General features: G+C 45.8%; 1 protein-coding gene across 1 annotated transcript in view; it reads left to right on the forward strand.

The window, feature by feature from the left end:
• CACNA1H (calcium voltage-gated channel subunit alpha1 H) overlaps positions 1–21,169 on the forward strand; it is a 449,793-nt gene that overhangs the window by 397,210 nt on the left and 31,414 nt on the right. The window contains 5 exon segments of the mRNA XM_029576705.1: positions 1,509–1,693; positions 6,732–6,858; positions 9,813–9,938; positions 10,272–10,361; positions 11,569–11,761. Coding sequence (XP_029432565.1) covers positions 1,509–1,693; positions 6,732–6,858; positions 9,813–9,938; positions 10,272–10,361; positions 11,569–11,761 — 721 coding nt within the window.

Genomic DNA, 21,169 nt, shown 5'->3' on the forward strand with positions numbered 1-21,169 from the left:
TCGGCGCGCGCAGGTGGGTCTTAAAGGGGTTACACGCTTATATTACATGCATAACCCTTTTAAAATCCGCCCCTTAATGTTTTGAAAATTCATCCCTTAGAGCTTAATTCTTAGCCCTAGTAGTCAATGAGCAGGCTGTTGGTTTTGTCATATTTCCCACTACGTAACCTGTGAATTGTGCAGGAAATGCTATAAAAGTTTGGATATGGCATGATTTGATTGTGTGATGAGTTCCTTGAGTTTCTTTTTGGTCATACATAGGGTAATTTTCAAAAGCATTTCCATGGGTAATATAAATGAACTTTTTTTTTAAATTGCCTGTCCTTGTGTACGTCCTGTTCACATGTGGGTTTACGCGAACTGAGCACAGGTGTTCCTGGGAGCAGAGTTTGGATTTCCATGCATACATTTGCAAATTCAAATGTAGGCGTGTACATTTTCCCCCAAACTTTCCGTGCAATAAATAGAAAGCATCAGGGTGTACGGGCAGATTTGGTGGGATAATGTTCACAGTGCACCTGTGGTGCATAAGCGAGCATTGCAAATTGGTGTTAACATAAGTTACAACATTAGCCTCGCAAATCCTAAACGGAAAGTTGAGACACAGCAGGGCATGCACTGTCGTGGAGCTGCACATCCCCAGGCCTAGTATTAGTCTTGAGGCCATACAGCAAATGCTGTTTGAGAACCATGGGTCCAAGCTAAGTTGCGGTTGACATAAAAAGGCAAGTGACATTTCTTCATCAAGATATAGAACTCCATCAGCATCTAATTACTCGCTGGGGTTAAAAATAGGAAAACTGACACATATATTAATGATTTTGCCAGCTTTGGCCCTCCTTATGCTTTATGAGTATCTCCCATGCAATGAAAAGACAGTATGAGATAACTTCCAACCTTCGTCATATCCCATGTCTTCCCCATGGTCTAAACCATTATTTCTCAACCTAGTCCTGGAGTACTCCCAACGCCCAGTGACGGCAAACTCCAGTCCTTGAGTGCCACAAACAGGCCAGGTTTCAGGATATCCACAATGAATATACATTGCATCCATTGTATGCAAATCTATCTCGTGCATAGTCATTGTGGATATCCTGAAAACCTGGCCTGTTTTGTGGCATTCGAGGACTGGAGTTCGCCATCACTACCCTAGCCAATGGTTTTCAAGATATCCATAATGAATAAGCTGCATCTCTCTCAAGCAAATTCATTGTGGATATTGTGAAAAGCAGACTGGTGAGGGGGTACTCCAACAACAGCTTGTGAAACACAGCTATTCGGGAAAACAGAAGAGGCTTTATAACCAAAGTGAAACAATCTAGAAATACAAAATATTATTATTGCTCTTATTATTAATAATAAGTCAATCGTTTGAATTTCACCTTTTCCTAATTTCATTTGTAATCTACAGTAAGTCAATAGCTGCTGAATAAGCAAGTCGTCCCTCATTTCTGGAAAGTGCGACTCGGTTTCACGCGGATGTATCTCTGTGTCTCTTCGATTCTTAGGTGGTAGCCCTGGGTTTCTTCTCTGGGGAAAATGCCTATCTGCAGAGCAGCTGGAACGTCTTGGATGGGGTCCTGGTCTTTGTGTCCATCGTCGACATCATCGTATCCTTGGCCTCCGCAGGCGGGGCAAAGATTCTGGGGATTCTCCGGGTCCTGAGACTGCTGCGCACCCTGCGGCCACTTCGGTACTGTCCCATGTTGCCCCAAGCAATCTCCAGAGCAGCTCTTGAATGTTTTCTTGCTCTCCGTTTCATTTTTTTACTCCTGTTGAATTGGGCTTTTATAAGAAAGGTGTCAAGTCAGGTGTAGGAAGGTCAGAACTACAGGGAGGATGAGTGCCACGAGAATAACCAGAAGAGCTTGATCCATGGCATTTCGCAGTGGCCTGGAAACAGAAACAACATGTGAATGCAATGTCTAGTCGGCTATCTCCCAGGCCATTTCTGGATCCAGAGAGCCCAAAACCCTGGGATCAACCGTGGTTTAAAATTGGTTTATTAAATTCCATCTCTAAACTCAATAGTACATGTTGTATAATATGGAAGCTCTCAGGATGGCACTGCCACGCAGAGTGAATGAATATTAGTTCCTATGCAGAACTGCTCATTTTCAGGCTGATATGCTAAAATGTAGATTTTGGCACAAACTCTTGCATTTTTCTGCACATGCAAACGAGTCCTGTAGGAAAAACATGCATGAAAGTTTGCTACACTAACTTTCATAAAACGAATAACTACACCTCAGAGAGGTTATTTGTTTTCTGAAATTTGGCCTGTGAAGAAATTTCACGCATAGATTACCTATGCACTAATAGTTAATGAGCTGCTTTGCGTGGTTTTGCATCTCAGCAGCTCATTAATTATTAATTTGAATAACACTTTGCATGCCGAAAATTATGGACAAAATGTTATTTGTGAAGCCGAAAAATTTTGCAAAATGGCTTGGCCTGCTAAAACAGGAACTAGGTGCACAGTCAAATAGCACAGTCCAGTTCCTGTTTGTACACACAAAGCTGAGTTTGCAAATTTTACTCGGCTTGTATTTGCCTCTTTATCTCCATTAGAGGAATGGAAAGCTGAGTTGACTATGGGGCTGTGGTCTGTAAGAGGCCTGAATCTTCCAGGGCACAGCTCTCTCTCCATTTACATTTATTTTATTTATTTATTTATTATTTTTATATACCGACATTCGATCTCAATTGAGATATCACACCGGTTTACATTCATGGTGCAACGTGTCACTTTTTTGCCTTGTAGTGCAACTTTCGTGCTGCACATTCACCTCTTTGATCCAGAAGCCAGTGCTAAGCAGGCAGCAGAGGCTGGGAGGCTTTGATTGCTGTGTCAGCATGAGTTAAATACCGAGCTGGGTCAGGAGATGTCAGGCAACAGATGGCAAAGTCAGTAAAGCAAGAAGCTACATCACACCTAGCTACACGGGCACTCGCCAGGGAAGGACCACATGTAATGAAATGCAGTGAAATTTAATTAAGCGTTTGGAGAACTGAGGACAAAGGAGGAATTCACACCTGTGAAAAAAAGCAAGAGCCTGACTTGTAAAAACAGGTGGAGATGCTATCAAGCAAGAGTCCTCCCCATGCTTTTGATTTGATTTGGTTTGCAATGCAGTGTACTGCACAATGATAACTCGCTCAGAGGTGAGGAGACGGAGCCTGTACATTCTCTGCTCAGGCCTTCCAAAGTACACTATAAACTTGTTTGTCCTTTTGTGCCTCTCTGCTGCTTTTTTCCAGGCACCTGCTTAATCTTTTACCTAAAGCAATCAAGGTCCATATTCAGACACAGTCCAGATAGCAAAGTTAGCAGATGAAATTTACTGGCTAACTTTGGAGGCAATCTTAAAGTGAGCCGGCTCACTCTAGGACAGCTCTTTAGCCGGCTAAGTTATCTGATTAACTGAATGCTAACTCAGCTCCTCCCAGTCATGCCCCAGAATGCAGACTAAATCCTAGCCAGCTGTCTTACTAGCCAGCTGTCTTATTAGCCAGCTGTGTTACTAGCCAGCTGTGTTACTAGCCAGCTGTGTTATTAGCCAGCTGTGTTACTAGCCAGCTGTGTTACTAGCCAGCTAGAATTTAGCCCAGAGAAGTGCTCAAATCTTCATTTAGCCGACTAACTTCTATGTTAGCAGGCTAAATGTTTTTGAATATGGACCTCCTCATTACATTTGGGCCACCTAAAAACACGAGAAGGTAGGCAGTAGGCACTCCCGCGAGTGCAGGTCTCTGCAGCCCAGGGCTGAGCCTATAGAGGGGAATTCTGGAGACCTACACAGACCAAAAAATATGGAAAATAGAAAAGTGCCCAGGAATCAGTAAAAATAAAAACCATAAGACCCTAAGAGGAGAATCTGAAAGCGATTCATTTACCCATGTTAATCAAGTATCTAAATACTGCCCCCTCACTACCACCGCCCCATGCAGGCTGCTGAGGAGAGGGTTGCACTTTCATTATTACGGGTGTAATTTCCATGAAAATGTAGGTGCCAAATCTGCAGATAATATGAACGTCTGCACACACATTCCCCGACTCCCTAAATACACCCGGGGCGGAGGAGGCGCTGACTGGGGTTTTTCTGGCATCCTAGCTTTCTGCTCATTCATACAACCTGAATTCCAGGCAGTGCTCTGGAAATATCCCAGGGCACCGTCCAGTCTGAGCCCGGCGGCCAGCATCAACGCCCTCGCTGGCAACCCCATGCACAGAGACTCAAGCCCGGCTCTCTGTGCACAGCTTTGGGTGAGCTTGACCTCCAGGACTTCAGTTCAGTCAGATCGTGGTCCTTTGCTCCAGCAGTTAAACCGGTGATGATCCAGGCGGTACAGCTCAGCCTTGCAACTCTCTGCCATCTCTGGCTCCCAGGGACCTTCTCGGGGGGCCGCTGATAATGTTGACAACATAAACTTGATTCTGCAAACCCACAGGGAGTGAGTGCTGAAGGCAGTCACTCAGCCAGAAGAAAAACAGAAAAGGCAATGCCTCTGAAAACAAGTCTGTGAAATCCTTCGGGACCATATTAAAATATTACCCGTTCAGCACCAAGTCTGCAAAGCATTTCCTCCCATTAACCCTGTGGGGTCTGATGAATAATGCGCATCCCTCAGCCTCATCCCTTCCACAGAACTCCCAGCAGTGCCTGCAACAACGGGCAAGGCCCTTTAATGGGGAAATGCTAAGCTTCAAAGAGTTTCATTTTGATTTCTGACTCGCTTTTCCAATAAGCTCAGGGCAAAGAACAATCATAAAGGCACTAATACAGCAATAGTAAAATTCACAGTAATAATCCTGATAACTCTATTTATGCCGGTTTATTTTTAATGAATATTAGTGGCATAGGATGAGATCTGGTGAGTATAGGTCTAGTCACGGGTGGTAATGGGAGACTGCTTCTCTGATATTGGTGTTAGAGTTAATTCATGAAAGAGATGAGGTACTGTTATGTTTTGGGGATGTAATGTGAACCTTATGTTCTTATTTCTCCATAATAAAAACACTAGTTTATAATGTGAAGGCTTTACTCTTATGCTCTCCAACCTAGGTAAGCTTCCAGCTGGAGAAATAGATTTCTGTCCCCTCCTTGTAGCATCTGGGCAGACCTGGTTTTCTCCAGTTCAAATCCTAGCATGACTGACTCAGCCTTTCATACTCCCTGGGTAGATTAAATGAGTACTAACTGAAGTAGGTCAGTGGCAGTCACATGCATGATATAAAAATATAATGCAATCTTTGTTAGAAATTGACTTTCTCATTCTCCTGAGGAGCGCTGCCCGTTTTTAGATAATCTGTATGTCCTGTGAAATTAGCACTGTACGGTGATAAGGACACACTGCTCTGTAATCAGTACAGAACTACAACAGAGCAGGCCCTAGCATGGAGGAGGGCATGAGAAATGTGTGCATGCACTGCCTCCACTGGATGCAAATATATTGCATGCACGTTCATTGTGCAAACACAGTCCTGCTTGCAGCACTCAAGGACCAGAGCTGCCCACCCCTGCTCTAGAACGTCATAGGTTCCTGACTCCATTCTAGCAAGCAAAAGACAGTGGAGTACATCAGACAGGGATTTGTTTCCTCAATCATTGAACAAGACAATGAAACCCGTTATCCAATAGACCCTGGTCTCTCTTCTTTCATTTGTGCTCCCCGACTCTGAAATTTGTGGTTTCCTTTACTCCAAGTCAAGATGAATTTCAGAACCTTGCGTAAGAAGTTCTTCATCACTTATTTGACTGGAGAACCCCATGCAATGCTAAAGAAACTGATGATCCCTTAAAGTGATTACCTGTGTGTCCTGCGAGACACCTGCCTGATTGTCTGCCACTCATCACACCGTTATTCCCTTCCTGGGAGGTGGCACCCACTCCCTTGTAAGCCTCATTCATCTTTTTCTTCTCCTGGATCTTGTAGTTTTGGACTGGTTAGGCTCTCTCTCCCTCTCTTCCTGCCCCCCCCCCCCCCCACTATGAGTTTGCAGCCTAGTCAGAAGCTCCCCCTCTCTTCTCGTTGCCATTTCTATCTAAAGAAGATGGATGCTGAGGGAATTTCCCCTATTAGGGCTCACCCTCTTCCTGCCACAGTCCAGTGCAGCCCTGGGAAGGAGGCCACAGAGTGCAGCTCCCTTTACAGCCCGGAATACCACACATAAGTATCACTGTTGTGTGAAGGCTGGGGATCCTCTCCTCTCCATCCATGGTATTCCTAGCTCCTACCAGCCGGAGGAGAAGATGTCTCATGGTAGCACTTAGCACTGTCACTGGGGCATGGGGTCGGCCCTATTTCAGTCATCTTCATAGAGTTCATTGATTTGACTCGTTAAGATCTGGGGTTCATTTCTTTCAGCAGCTTTACTTGTGAATGTTAATTGTTTGGGATCACTTCTCAGGTTCTCCCATCTTCCCAGGCCTGCATCCAAATGCAGCCAGACTGATGTATCTTTATAATCAGCCTGTCTAAATCACTTAGCGCCCCCCAAGTCCCACATCTGTGACCTCACAATCATTGCCTTTTATAGGGACCTGTGATGTCATGTGCAAGATGTTGTGTCTTATACGGGAAAATCTACTTACAAAAGAAATTGCCAACAAAGCATGTGTTTCAGTACCAATGTGTTATAACAAATAAAAAAAACTCTAAGCTAAATCAACAATCTAAAAGGAACCTTTAAAAGTCTCTTTCTTTCTTTCTTTTGTTTGCATTATCAGGGTCATCAGTCGAGCCCCGGGCCTGAAGCTGGTGGTGGAGACGCTGATCTCATCCCTGAGGCCCATCGGGAACATTGTGCTGATATGCTGCGCCTTCTTCATCATCTTTGGGATCTTGGGGGTGCAGGTGAGGCTTTCTAGAAAGAAGCAGGAGCAAAAGGTCAGCTGGAGATTTGGGAAAGTTAATTATGAAGGAAAGAGCCTACGTACCTGACAAAATAGCAGATACCGAGAATGGGGATTTCCCGTCCAGTTTCCATGGCAACCCGGCATGTCATGCCATACACTTTATTGTTCCAGAGACTCAAAATCCCCTCTATCACGTAGAAGGGACTTTTATTATATCTCTGCTGATGGAAAACAAGAACAGAAATGCAGCAAAGATACTAAATGCATCTATCGTTGAGGGCGAAATCCAAGTAGGTTTTACTTTTGGGTTCTCGTACTTATTTTGGTTCAGCCTTTAATTCTAGATCTGTGTAGCACAGAGGTTAGAGTTTGCTGACCCAGGGAGTGCATCCTTTAGCTAAGTCATGTAACCTCCCTAGGTCAAAGGTGCAAAGCATTTTCCCCATAGACCCTTCCTACATCTGGCCCTTAGACTGTCTGCATGTAGGGGACAGACGAGTTTATCTTGTACAGTAGTGGGTCCACTGATGGCACTACAACATCAATCTTATTGCATCCTCCTTTGACAGGGAACTCCCTCCCTGCGTTAAGCAAGGGGCCACCTTCAGATGCAAAAGATTATGGAAATTCTCCAGTGTGGGACGGCAAAATGCTGCAAGACCCACGGAGATGAATGTACGGTCACTGAAATAGAAATCTCCCCACCAGCAGTGCTGTTCTAAAACAAAGGAGTCACTGGAAAAAACATTAAAGTTGCAGAAAACAAAGAAATCAGTGTTCAGAGTTGTATTTTATCTAACAGCAATGCAGTGCACAGTCCATAGAAGAAGAATGCAAAACATGGAGCATTAAAAGTAGATGTCAGGGGTGCCTTCTGGTTTTCCTTTGCCTGCAACCAGGGCCGGTGCTTCCATTAGGCAAACTAGGCCTTCGCCTAAAGCAGCAAATTTTGGGGGGTTGGCAAAATCCTGACAAACACAAGGTGGAGGTGGCAGAATATAAGAATCGCTAAATAAAATGTCTAGGGGTCGCTGCACCACAGCCAATATTGTCAAAGAAGGGAGAGCAGTGCAGGAGCCACTGCCACCGGTAATGAAGTTGGGGGAGGGAGGGCACCGGCCCTGCCTCCAAGGCTTTTGACTCTGGTATCCCAGTTACAGATTCTTTCGGGTTCTTTCAGCAGCGTCTCCTCTCCTTGACATGGACGCTCTCCAGAGCTGTGCCCGCGGGTCTTGCCCCGCAGCGGAATTGCAGGCCACCGCTGTGGATTTCTAGCACCTCGGCAGAGATCTTTGGACGCGAAAGATTTGCAGAGGGCTGAGCACGCCTCCCTTTCAGGTCGATCCAGTAAAGTGTGCTCCGTCGGAGCGCACTGTCAGCCTGCTCTGGACGCGTGTTTTCCCTTACCCCTTATTCACAGGTCGATACAGTAAAGTGTGCTCCGTCGGAGCGCACTGTCAGCCTGCTCTGGACGCGTGTTTTCCCTTACCCCTTATTCACAGGTCGATACAGTAAAGTGTGCTCCGTCGGAGCGCACTGTCAGCCTGCTCTGGACGTGTGTTTTCCCTTACCCCTTATTCACAGGTCGATACAGTAAAGTGTGCTCCGTCGGAGCGCACTGTCACCCTGCTCTGGACGCGTGTTTTCCCTTACCCCTTATTCAGTAAGGGGAGGAAAACACGCGGCCCACCCGCGGCACCTAATAGCGCCCTCAACATGCAAATGCATGTTGATGGCCCTATTAGGTATGCCCGAGCGATCCAGTAAGTAAAATGTGCAGCCAAGCCGCACATTTTACTCTAAGAAATTAGCGCCGCCCAAAGGTCGGCGCTAATTTCTTCCGGCGCCAGGGAAGTGCACAGAAAAGCAGTAAAAACTGCTTTTCTGTGCACCCTCCGACTTAATATCATAGCGATATTAAGTCGGAGGTCCCCAAAAGTAAAAAAAAGTAAAAAAAAAAAAAAAAAAAAAAAAATTTTGAATTCGGCCCGCGGCTGTCGGGCCGAAAACCGGACGCTCAATTTTGCCGGCGTCCGGTTTCAGAGCCCGTGGCTGTCAGCGGGCTCGAGAACCGACGCCGGCAAAATTGAGCGTCGGCTGTCAAACCCGCTGACAGCCACCGCTCCAGGCCAAAAGGAGGCGCTAGGGACGCGCTAGTGTCCCTAGCGCCTCCTTTTCCTCATTTGCACCGCGTCACCTCATTTAAATACTGGATCGCTCGCACTGGCGAGGGGCCGGTGCGTGCGCTGGGAGAGCGGGCGTTCGTCCGCTCTCCCACGGACTTTACTGGATCGACCTGTTTGTGGGGAAAAAGCAAAGGAGGAGCTCACCTAATCCCACAAAATAGTGGAAAGGATGGGAGAGCAGGCCCACTCTCAGGGCCAGTGGAAAAGTATTTGGAGCCCTGGGTGACCCTTCAGTCGTGGCCCCTCCTCCCCCACGTTCCCTGTTAGTGGCAGCACCAGCTCAGTGGCTCCCCCGCCGCACCCCTTTCGTTGGCCGTGTTGGCTCTGGTGTAGAGCCTCAGTGCTGGCAGGATTGTGCCCACACTGTTTAGAGAGACAAGTAGCCTTCCTACTGGAAACATGAGAAGTTGGAGAGCAGAGCAGGCTCTTCTGCTTTCAGAAGAGCCTCGGGTAGCAGGTAGCGCACTGCATGAGACCCGTTGCATTGCAAATAATGGGGCGAATCTTTGCTAACACCAGACTCATCTGTGCAACAACAGACATATCCCTTTACTTGTCAGCTGTAAAGGCAAATTTAGGGCCCTATTACTAAGCATTTTTCCCATAGACACAAAAATGGGAGAAAACCTTTAGTAAATAAGCCCCTTAATTTGGCTATAGCTGCACAACTTTAAATTCAATTTAGGTAGATAAAGTAACACAACTAGGGGAGGCCACCAGGACGGGGTCTCAAACTGCACTGGCTATTTCCCCCCTTTCATTTCAGCTTTTTAAAGGCAAATTCTACTACTGTGAAGGACTGGACACCAAGAATATCACCAACAGGTCGGACTGCTTGCAGGGGCGATACAAGTGGATACGGCGAAAGTACAACTTTGATAATCTGGGGCAGGTGGGTGACGCAAACCTTTCCTTTCACTCATATGTCTGTACGACAGTTTGCTAAAGATGTGCCAGCAGCAGGAGCAACTTGGGAAAAACTCTGCGTGCACATCTGAAAATCCAGTTCTATGCACGCAGTTTCCTCCCTTGACCTGGACGCTCCCCCAGAAGTGCGCGCGTATTATTAGCCTCTCTGTGGGAATGACATTTTCACCCATTGAGATGGGAGCCAGGTACCTTCCTTGTTGCCCTGCGAGGACCCTTTGATAATCGTCCTCTTCATTCCTGATGGCTGCTGGTCCAGGCTCTTAACCTCGCTCTCCCTCTTTCTGTCTTTTCCAAGGCTCTGATGTCACTTTTTGTTCTCTCGTCCAAAGATGGCTGGGTGAACATCATGTACGATGGGCTGGATGCGGTGGCCATTGACGTACAGGTAAAAAGCAAATGGCCCTCCTCACCTGTAGTGAAGGGACTTTGAGCGGTCTCCCTCCGAGACAGTGTGTGTATATATGTGGAAATATTGAGGAGACATGTATATGGAGAATGACCCAATGCACAGTATATAATGTACATATACACAGCAAGGGACAGCTTAGCCCAGCTCTGTGCAGTTCAGAACAGGGGTTGGCAACTCCAGGCACTGAGTGCCCCCCACCCAGCACAGGGCTCCCCACCAAGAATGTAAATCAGGACTGCCGGCTCACAGTTTTTTTTCAAGGATCGCTGTGCCTGGCTGCCTGCATTTTAATTTGAAGCAGCATGCTAGGCAATGAGGGGGGAGGGGTGCAGATCTGGTGGCAGATTTCATTTGTGTGAAGGTGGGGGAATGTGCAGGATTTGTTCAGAGGGGACCATCTTCCGCACATTCCTTCCCTACCCTCCCCCCCCCCCCCCCACACACACACACAGAGCCAGGATCTCAACAGTGGCACCAGGTTTGCCAGCCCCTGGATCTGAAGTCTCTGGGTGAAGCAGTTCCCACCTGCAAGCCATCGGTTCTGCTTTAGATTCATTTTATTTCCCTCTCCACTTATTCACCCACTTTTAACTGAATAATAATAGCATTAATTTTCCCCTCCTGATGCCATGGCGGACAGTTTTCAAGGTGTGCACAAAGGTCTGTGGGTACTTTTTACTGTACAGACTATGCCAGTTTTCAAAGGGAAAAAGTTCCCTTTGAGGATTGACTCGTAAAAAGTACGTGCACAGACCCTGCCCCGGCTATCTATATGGGGAATGGTTCCTAGAAAATAATATATGCACATAAGTACTAACTCCTCCTCTGCCCCACCCATGGGAAAGCCTCTGCATGAGGCGAGGCACAAAACAACTTTAAGTGCAGACAGAATAGTCAGTTTTCAAAGATCCCATTTCCACACATGAAACACAGTGTTGTGCGTGGAAGTGGCATTGAAAATGTCCCTCTCCATGCAAATCAGACCTAAGAAATGTTAGCTAGACTTTCCACCCTAGTGATGGCTCACTGCATACCTGCAAGGTGTGTCGAGATTTTATTTGGCCATGAGTTGCACCATAGACACTCCAAGTTTTATTATTGATGTTAAGATTTCCTCTTTCTGCTGCAGCTTAACCAGAGCCATTTATTTTCCTGCCTTCGTTTTTTTTTTTTTCCCACATAGCCAGTGAGAAACCACAACCCATGGATGCTCCTCTATTTCATTTCCTTCCTACTCATCGTCAGCTTCTTTGTGCTGAACATGTTTGTTGGCGTGGTGGTGGAGAACTTCCATAAGTGCCGGCAGCACCAGGAGGCCGAGGAAGCACGGCGCCGTGAAGAGAAACGCCTCCGCCGCCTGGAGAAAAAGCGCAGGAGTAAGGCGATATACATGTCTGGTCGGTAGACTACCTCAAAAACAAATCTTTCTGAGCCCTGCCTGCTTCAGCAAAATGCAAAAAAAAAACCCCAAAAAACAAAGCAACCAGAATTCAATAGTGATTTAAAAAAAAAAAAATATGGCGATTTAAAACAAACCAAAATGAATTGCGCTGATCCATCTGAATCGAATTGCATCGCATGCCCTTGCATGCCAGGTTCATGCTGCATGCTCAGTAGTGCAGGCCGCAAAGCGGAAAACCTCAAAAAAGCAAAGAAGATCAGAAAAAAAAAAGAGATGAGAGAGGCTCAGAAGGAATGTGAGAAGGTGCAGGGTACCTGGAAAAGTCATGGGGTGGGTGAATTCACGCATGCCCGAGGATAGGCACAAGGTACCTAGCAGGAAGCGCAAAGGAGGAAGGAGACCAGAGATGGGGCTACAGGAGGCTGATACTTATAGACCAGGCTGTCCTTATCTACCCATAACCTCTCTGCTTCTAACGAAGGATTTTAGAAGGATGGTGGCATAGCTTTGGATCACTAATGACAGGAATCCTTTTTTAAGTTCATTGCTAAAAGCCGCTGCCTTCCGGGGTTTGTAGTCCTGGTGTCCAAAGATGATAAAAGCAAGGTTAAAGATCCCAGAATATTTTGTAAGGGAAGATAAAGCAATAATTATTACTGAGCCAGTACGTTGCCAGTGGTACAGTATATCTGTGTTCCTCAAGGATTTGCACAGATTGATATTACTTTTTAACCCATTTCTAAAACCATGATAGCAGTAATTCAATCTGTCCATTTGTCTGAGCCAGGGCATGATAACTTCTGAAAAGAAGACCAATTGAGTCCAAACTTGGAAGGGAGGTGGAGCATGGGACTGGTTCCTGCCCTATTGAAAATGACCTTGTTCCAATAAAGGCAAGGTCATTTTGAATAAGGTCAAAGTTGAAAAGTGCTAGAAAATCTCTGCACAGCCATGGTTTCCACATCCTGCCTTGCTCTGAGAATATGATACTCACCTGCTATGGCTTTCTTGGCGTGGAGTTGCATGTGAATTTTCCAGAGGTAGGTTTTGTCAGACTCATGGTTCTCAGATGAATCTGATCAATTGTTTGGGTGACCGGAGAGTTGGAGCAGGGGAGAGTGTTAAATGCAGTGTACGTTGGATTTCAGTAAGGCCTTTGGCACGATTCCCTATAGGCAACTTATAACTAAACCGAGCACCCTTGGTGGGGACCCTACAATGACTGACTAGGTTAGAAACTGGTTAACTGGGAGGTGACAAAGGATAGTGTCTCAAGGACTGGTACAGGGACCGGTTCTTTTCAACATGTTTGTTGTGACATAGCAGAAGAATTATCGGGAAAGGTTTGTCTTTTTGCCAATGATACCAAAATCTGCAACAGAGTAGACAGCTAGGAAGGTGTGAAAAATAGGAGGAGGGAGCTAGTGAAGCTTGAGGAATGGTGAAGGGTCTGCAGTTAAAATTTAACGCAAACAAATTTAGAGCCATGCATTTAGGATGCAAAAACCCAAGGGAGAGGTAAAGTACTGGGAATGAAATTCTAAGCATGAATGAAGAGCTGGGGGTGATCGTATCTGATGATCTTAAGGTGGCCAAACACGTGAATAAGGGAATGGCAAAAGCCAGAAAGATACTTGGCTGTATAGGGAGAGGAATGGTCAGCAGAATAAGGAGGTGATATTGCCCCTGTACAGGTCCCTGGTTAGACCTCACTGGGAATACGAGTACAATGCTGGAGACCGCACCTTCAAAAGGATATAAACAGGATAAGAGTCGGCCCAGAGGGAGGCTACTAAAATGGTTAGTGGTCTTCCTTCTAAAGAATATGGGGATAAACTTAAAGATCTAAACATGTACACCCTAGAGGAAAGGCGAGGTAGGAGAGATATGATAGTGACATTCAAATATCTCCAAGGTTTCCATGCACAGGAGGTAGTCTCTTTCAATAGAAAGGAGACTCTAGAATGAGGGGGTTAGTGGGATGAGTGTGAAAGGGGGTAGACTCAGGAATAACCTAAGGAAATATTTCTTTATAGAGAGGGTGGTGGATGCATGGAACAGACTCCCAGTGGAGGTGGTGGAGAGAAGGACAGGATCTGAATTCAGGAGAGCCTGGGATAAACTGAGAGCATCTCTGAGGAAGTGGTGGGGATCGTAAAGCTGAGTAGTTGAAGTGGATGGGCAGAAGAACAGGGGACTCCTTGCGCGTGTTGGAGGAAGGAGCATTGGTCATTTATTCTGTGGGAATGTTTGCTTTTACCTGGCCCTGCCCTCACTTCTTTGTCAGTATATTGGTCAATCACATCTCTAGGATGTGCTGCTCTCCCATGTCGTTATCGACCTGCGTGAAGCTGTTAGAAAAATGTCAGACTTGTTCCCCAGTTTTCCTGTAACCTTCCAGTAACTTCCTGTGCAGCTGAGACAAAGAAATACTTCCTGCATTTCCCCTGATAGACGCTGGCACCGGGGCATCCTCACCAGGACAAGGGCAAGGGGAGCACTTATTTCCTGGCCTGAATTTATTAAAAGACCTGTTTTTTATGGAAAGAGGCCATTTCTCTTATGGCCTTTAGATTTTTTATTTCTGGACCTGAAGCTGTTGCCATATGTGGCTTCCTTCCCACAGGACCGATCCTCTATGCTCACCGGTACGGGCAGCTTTGGAGTAATTAAATACGTTGATTAAAACCACTTAAGGCCAGAAAGTTTGCATGGCTAGAAATTTCTCCCCTGTTGAGTTGCATTTTATTTCCCCTGTGAATTTAGCTAATCCTGTAGCAACTTAGACCAAATTGTTATTATCTGCAGCTTTAAGGATGCTTCTCGTACTCTGCCACTCAGCAAGTCATGGTCTAACGCTATCTTATTTTAATCTTAATATTTACGTATCACTTTCACTTTCTTTTGAGCTTAAAAAAATAATAACTAGCAGCAAAGACCCCTGCAGGCCTGCGATCATCTCCCAGAATGGCTCTGTTGATTTCCATCGGATTAGAATTAAAACTAGCAAATAATTGGGAATTTATGGCATAGCAATGCTGCTCTTGCCTGATACCACGCACGATGACAGCCTGAGTAAATGGCAGTTCTCCTTAAAAGGATTTCCATTACCCAGGCTTACGTGCAGCTGGCCCTTCTGTCAGCTTCATATATCACAATCTAATTGTTCTTATTTTCCCACTTGAAAATCTATCACTGGGTTAAGCTCTCAGACTTTCAACGTGCGGACCTCTTGGGTCACAGGTGGCTTCAGTCCTCCTGGTCAAAGTCTGGCGTGTAAATTGATTACAGTATTTTGTTTATGGTGGAGGGGGCATTAAGCTGGTTTAGGCGCAGTGCAGAGCACTGTCCGGCGATCCTGAGCAGAGTTAGTTTATTCATGCGGGCGATGGATGCCTCTGAAGAGCGCCCTGTAAATTCTGCTTGGGATATTGTTCTCTTGACATGGTAGGTTAAAGCCAAGCAAATGAGAATCTGGTCGCAAATGCTGGAGAGAAGTTTAAGTCTTAGCATTTCATTTAGAATAAACAGAGAAGACAGTTCATTGGAAAGCAGTCAAGGCAAACGGATCGAGTGAATGAACACAGAAGTTTGGTTGTATGCAAAGGGTATTCGCAGCTCAACTAACTCTGGAGACCTCACATTGTGGTTTGCCGTTCAGAAGCCTTGCAGATGGGTTAGGGACTTCTCCGCTGCACTGTTTGAAAATAAACTGCTTTAATTAAATGCAGATGAAATCACATGTGTACAGTAGAATAAGGTAAAGGAGACTTGCCTTCATTGCACGCATAGCGTAAAATATCAGCCTGAGAGTTAGGGTTCAGAATAATCATCCAGTGTAGCCTACGTCAGATTTTGCATAATCAGCCAGAAATCAAAATAATATTGTTGTGCCTTTGTCTTGACCAACCTGCAAATGAAATAGCCTTCTAGCACATGGATTAGCTTAGGCCGAAGTCATAACGTCTGTCATCACTGACACTGCTAGTAATCAAAATAACTTTCCACGTCAGTTGAATGGAATAATAACATTTAGTCAGAGATCTCAAACTAAAATGGAAAAATGATTTTAATTGAATAGTTATTCTATAAGATAAACGCACATAACTACAGGCTGGGTAAAAGGAAGGTGGTTTTGTACAATTTTTCTGTTCGCTTCTGCAGCGTTTAGGGATAGAAGCAGACGGACTCAGAAAGACGTGTGATCATGTTGATGGTGGTGTTGTGTGTTCTGGTGGTCTCACGGAGTGTCTCCATGTTTCGTGACCCGTCCTGTTGTCTGTTCAGATAAAGGGAAGAACATGCCAGCTTTCTCTTTTTCCACGTCATGCCTTTGCTTGCCAGAAAGAGAAAGCACTACCTCTCCCAGTGAATTCATAAAATCAATGAAATATATAAGGAATTTGCGTAGGAAAACAGGGATTTGCTGTTGTGGTGGCTTGTCTATGTAAAATGCATGTGACAAAATATATGAGACAATGTATTCATCAAAATCAGAAAGAGGTGGTTTCAGAGAAATCTCAATAAAACTGATGGATTTAATAGTAAAAAAAAAAAAAAAGAAGCAGGTTTTTTTTAATTCTGCTTTAAAATTGCTACATAGCAGGAGGCACGGCAGAAGGCTGGTTTTGCAGTGCAAATCTTAACAGTAAATGCAGATTGCTAGTAACAGAGTATTGACATATTTTGGAAAAAGTGTTCCTCACTGTGTCCTTCGGAGCTGAAGGTCGACAGACGTCTCCCCTCCAAGCTCTGTCAAAGCTTCGGGTAGTTTGTTGGACTTGGAGATGTGCTGCTGATTTTAGTGGAAATTCAGATGCATGAGGCAGTCTAGGGGAGATGCATAGGGCAATAAGTGCCAGAAATCCCAGCATAATTCAGGAGACTTGGACACTATTTTGCTGTTAGTCGATAGCAAGAATTGCTACTGCTCTTCTCTTATCTCTTGCCACCTAAGATGGCTAGTTACTAATTAATGCACATGGCCAATCAGATTTCAGTTGCCAGTGCTGTCCCTTGAAATATGTCTGTGGGCCACTGAAAGCCAAAGTCACAGATGCTACATTCAGTTGCAACATCTGTCTGCTATAGCCTCCCATGGGCCACCATCGCTCTGAAAGAGCTAGCTCTGTAAATAAACATACCGGTATATGTCTGAAAGAGCATGATGCAATATTATGGATCCAATTTATAATTGGAAATATAGAAGTACAAGGCTGAGAATATTGTACCTGTTATCTGAGGCCATTGTTATGCCATAATATTTCCAGAACCTCTGCAGGATAATGCAACTTAGCCAGATTACTTGTTCTGAATATTCAGTGGGATAAATGTCTCACTGACCATCTCTGACTAACCACAGCCAGATAACTTTAAACATAACCGGACATTTTTTTTTTAATGTCGCCAGTTATATATAAAATTATTCGGCTGTAATTAACCGGATGAGTTTTTACAATTAGCCGGCTATATTCGAAAGGACATAGCCATTAAGTTAGGTTCCGTTACACAAATTTGCAGGTCAGCAGACGTAAACCTGTCCCCCTCCTCTCCCAACTGAAATACAAAAGCCCTGCGGGACTAAACCTGCCATCTCCTGCCCAAACCAGACCGATTTTAGGGAGTATAAAATATCAGGGCCGCAGGATCAATGGCAGCTATTCCCCCCTCCCCCATGAGGGTCCAGCCCCCTTGGCCTCCCGAAACCTTTCCCTACACACCACCACACCCCCCCCCCCCCCCCCCCCGTTATTGCTTCACTCGGATCTCATCCGGCTCACATCGCGGGAGGACGGTGTGCAGGGGGTGGGGGAGGGGGATAGAGCTGTCATTCATCTTGCGGCCCTGATGTATTTTACCCTAAAATCGGACCGGTTTGGGCAGGAGATGATGGCAGGTTCATCCCCGCAGGGCTTTTGCAGTTCGGGTGGGAGGGAGGGAGGGGGGACAGGTTTAGGTCTGCCGGCCCACAAGAGGCCGGATAACTTTAGACTTAGCCAGATGGGCCTGATATTCGGCTAATGGGTCTCCTCCCCAGACCCCCCCCCCCAAAAAACACCCCTTTTACATCAGTTAACAACATGGTCAGTTAAATGTAGCCGGGTAAGAGGCTCAATATTCCCTATAACCCATTTAGACAGATAACTTGTGAGTTATTCATTGAATATCTACTCCCCAAATGTTAAATTGGGTAAGGACAATGCATGTTTTGTCCTTTAAAAAGCCCATTCCACTCTGCCCTTATCCAAGAGGCAGTGGGAGGAGAGAGGGCAGGGAGGATTAGGACTTTTCCACTTTTCCTTCCCTCTCTGATCCTTGCTGCAGGCCCAGTCCTGTACCAGTACTGCAAAGGGCAAGACGTGGCCTCTCCGTTCTGGGGTAATGTACATAAAACATCTAAAGGGCGTGGCCTCTCCGTTCTGGGGGTAATGCACATAAAACATCTAAAGGGCGTGGCCTCTCCGTTCTGGGGTAATGCACATAAAACATCTAAAGGGCGTGGCCTCTCCGTTCTGGGGGTAATGCACATAAAACATCTAAAGGGCATGGCCGCTCCATTCTGGGGGTAATGCACATAAAACATCTAAAGGGCGTGGCCTCTCCGTTCTGGGGGTAATGCACATAAAACATCTAAAGGGCGTGGCCTCTCCGTTCTGGGGTAATGCACATAAAACATCTAAAGGGCGTGGCCTCTCCGTTCTGGGGGTAATGCACATAAAACATCTAAAGGGCATGGCCGCTCCATTCTGGGGGTAATGCACATAAAACATCTAAAGGGCGTGGCCTCTCCATTCTGGGGGTAATGTACATAAAACATCTAAAGGGCGTGGCCTCTCCATTCTGGGGGTAATGCACATAAAACATCTAAAGGGCGTGGCCGCTCCATTCTGGGGGTAATGCACATAAAACATCTAAAGGGCGTGGCCTCCATTCTGGGGGTAATGCACATAAAACATCTAAAGGGCGTGGCCGCTCCATTCTGGGGGTAATGCACATAAAACATCTAAAGGGCGTGGCCGCTCCGTTCTGGGGGTAATGCACATAAAACATCTAAAGGGCGTGGCCTCCATTCTGGGGGTAATGCACATAAAACATCTAAAGGGCGTGGCCGCTCCATTCTGGGGGTAATGCACATAAAACATCTAAAGGGCGTGGCCTCTCCGTTCTGGGGGTAATGCACATAAAACATCTAAAGGGCGTGGCCGCTCCATTCTGGGGGTAATGCACATAAAACATCTAAAGGGCGTGGCCGCTCCATTCTGGGAGTAATGCACATAAAACATCTAAAGGGCGTGGCCTCTCCGTTCTGGGGTAATGCACATAAAACATCTAAAGGGCGTGGCCTCTCCGTTCTGGGGGTAATGCACATAAAACATCTAAAGGGCGTGGCCTCTCCGTTCTGGGGGTAATGCACATAAAACATCTAAAGGGCGTGGCCTCTCCGTTCTGGGGGTAATGCACATAAAACATCTAAAGGGCGTGGCCGCTCCATTCTGGGGGTAATGCACATAAAACATCTAAAGGGCGTGGCCTCTCCGTTCTGGGGGTAATGCACATAAAACATCTAAAGAGCATGGCCGCTCCATTCTGGGGGTAATGCACATAAAACATCTAAAGGGCGTGGCCTCTCCGTTCTGGGGGTAATGCACATAAAACATCTAAAGGGCGTGGCCGCTCCATTCTGGGGGTAATGCACATAAAACATCTAAAGGGCGTGGCCGCTCCATTCTGGGGGTAATGCACATAAAACATCTAAAGGGCGTGGCCGCTCCATTCTGGGAGTAATGCACATAAAACATCTAAAGGGCGTGGCCTCTCCGTTCTGGGGTAATGCACATAAAACATCTAAAGGGCGTGGCCTCTCCGTTCTGGGGGTAATGCACATAAAACATCTAAAGGGCGTGGCCTCTCCGTTCTGGGGGTAATGCACATAAAACATCTAAAGGGCGTGGCCTCTCCGTTCTGGGGGTAATGCACATAAAACATCTAAAGGGCGTGGCCTCTCCATTCTGGGGGTAATGCACATAAAACATCTAAAGGGCGTGGCCTCTCCGTTCTGGGGGTAATGCACATAAAACATCTAAAGGGCGTGGCCGCTCCATTCTGGGGGTAATGCACATAAAACATCTAAAGGGTGTGGCCTCTCCGTTCTGGGGTAATGCACATAAAACATCTAAAGGGCGTGGCCTCTCCGTTCTGGGGGTGATGCACATAAAACATCTAAAGGGCTCCTTCCAAAACTGCACAGAGAAATATTGGTAGTGCTGAGGAGCAGATCAGGCTCCCGGTGATACCCAAAAGGTGTCAGCCCCCTTGGGAACAACCACACAGCCACATGTTACCGAAGTCGGTGTCTGTGCTGCAGAACTTGTCAGCTCTGCTAGGCATCCACTCACTCATCGCAACTAATACAGGAAAGCTCAGGGGATCAAAACCTACAATCTAATTAGCAGAGTAATTATTACACTAATTAGCACTTTTAGACAGAATAGCGTTTCTCCTCTCAGGTATAGACTGATGCTGTATTTAGACAGAATTATATACAAAGATACGGACATAGCTTACTATTCCACTGTACACCATTTCAGCTTTATGAGTTTACAAATGTCTCACAAATTGAGAAGGTCCTACTTTTGTACTCCTCACCCTCATGCATTCTTCTACTCAATGAAATCAGAAATCGTTTCCAGAATGCACAGCGATATGAAGTAATATGGTGATGGGAAGCCGTGAAGGGCACATAAACAGATGCAATTGTTACCTGATCATATTCTGATCCTGAGTCACAAAGGCTTGTCTTCCATTTTGCACCTTTTTATAAACCAGGCTTTTGGTCTCCGTTTGATATAAGGGAGTAACTTGATTTGGTCCTCAGTTAAGGTCATTTGTGTAACCTCTGTCTTTTGAGTAAGGGGAGAATGAATAGGATAAAATATTGAAGACTTCGTCAGAAGGGAGAAATGGCAGGACAGAAGCAAGAGGTGTTCCAGTCCGCAGTAAAGCACTATTGCTTTGTAGAGAAATGTCAGACGTCCATGTCCCTTAACATTTAAGGTTAGTGAGAGAGAGTTTTGCATAGCGTGCAGAGCAGAACAGACAAAAGGTCAGCCCTTGCTCGGTTTAACCTTTCCTGATGCATATCACAAAAAGCACAGCTGCAGCTCACCTTTTATTCCTGAATTCCTTCAAAGACAGCTGCAGAGAGGAAACAAGACAGGAAAGAGAAGCCAATTTCACTCCTCTGAATGGGCCAGACCTGGCTGAGCTGATTCCAGTACTGGGGGAAGTGGTAAAATAAAGAACTCACTTAGAATGATTATGTAGCATTATAGGCGAAATATAAGAACTTTAAGATAGATAAATAAATATTGATTGTGTGCCG

Source organism: Rhinatrema bivittatum, chromosome 14 (genome assembly GCF_901001135.1).
Source record: "Rhinatrema bivittatum chromosome 14, aRhiBiv1.1, whole genome shotgun sequence".
NCBI classification, from domain to species: domain Eukaryota; kingdom Metazoa; phylum Chordata; class Amphibia; order Gymnophiona; family Rhinatrematidae; genus Rhinatrema; species Rhinatrema bivittatum.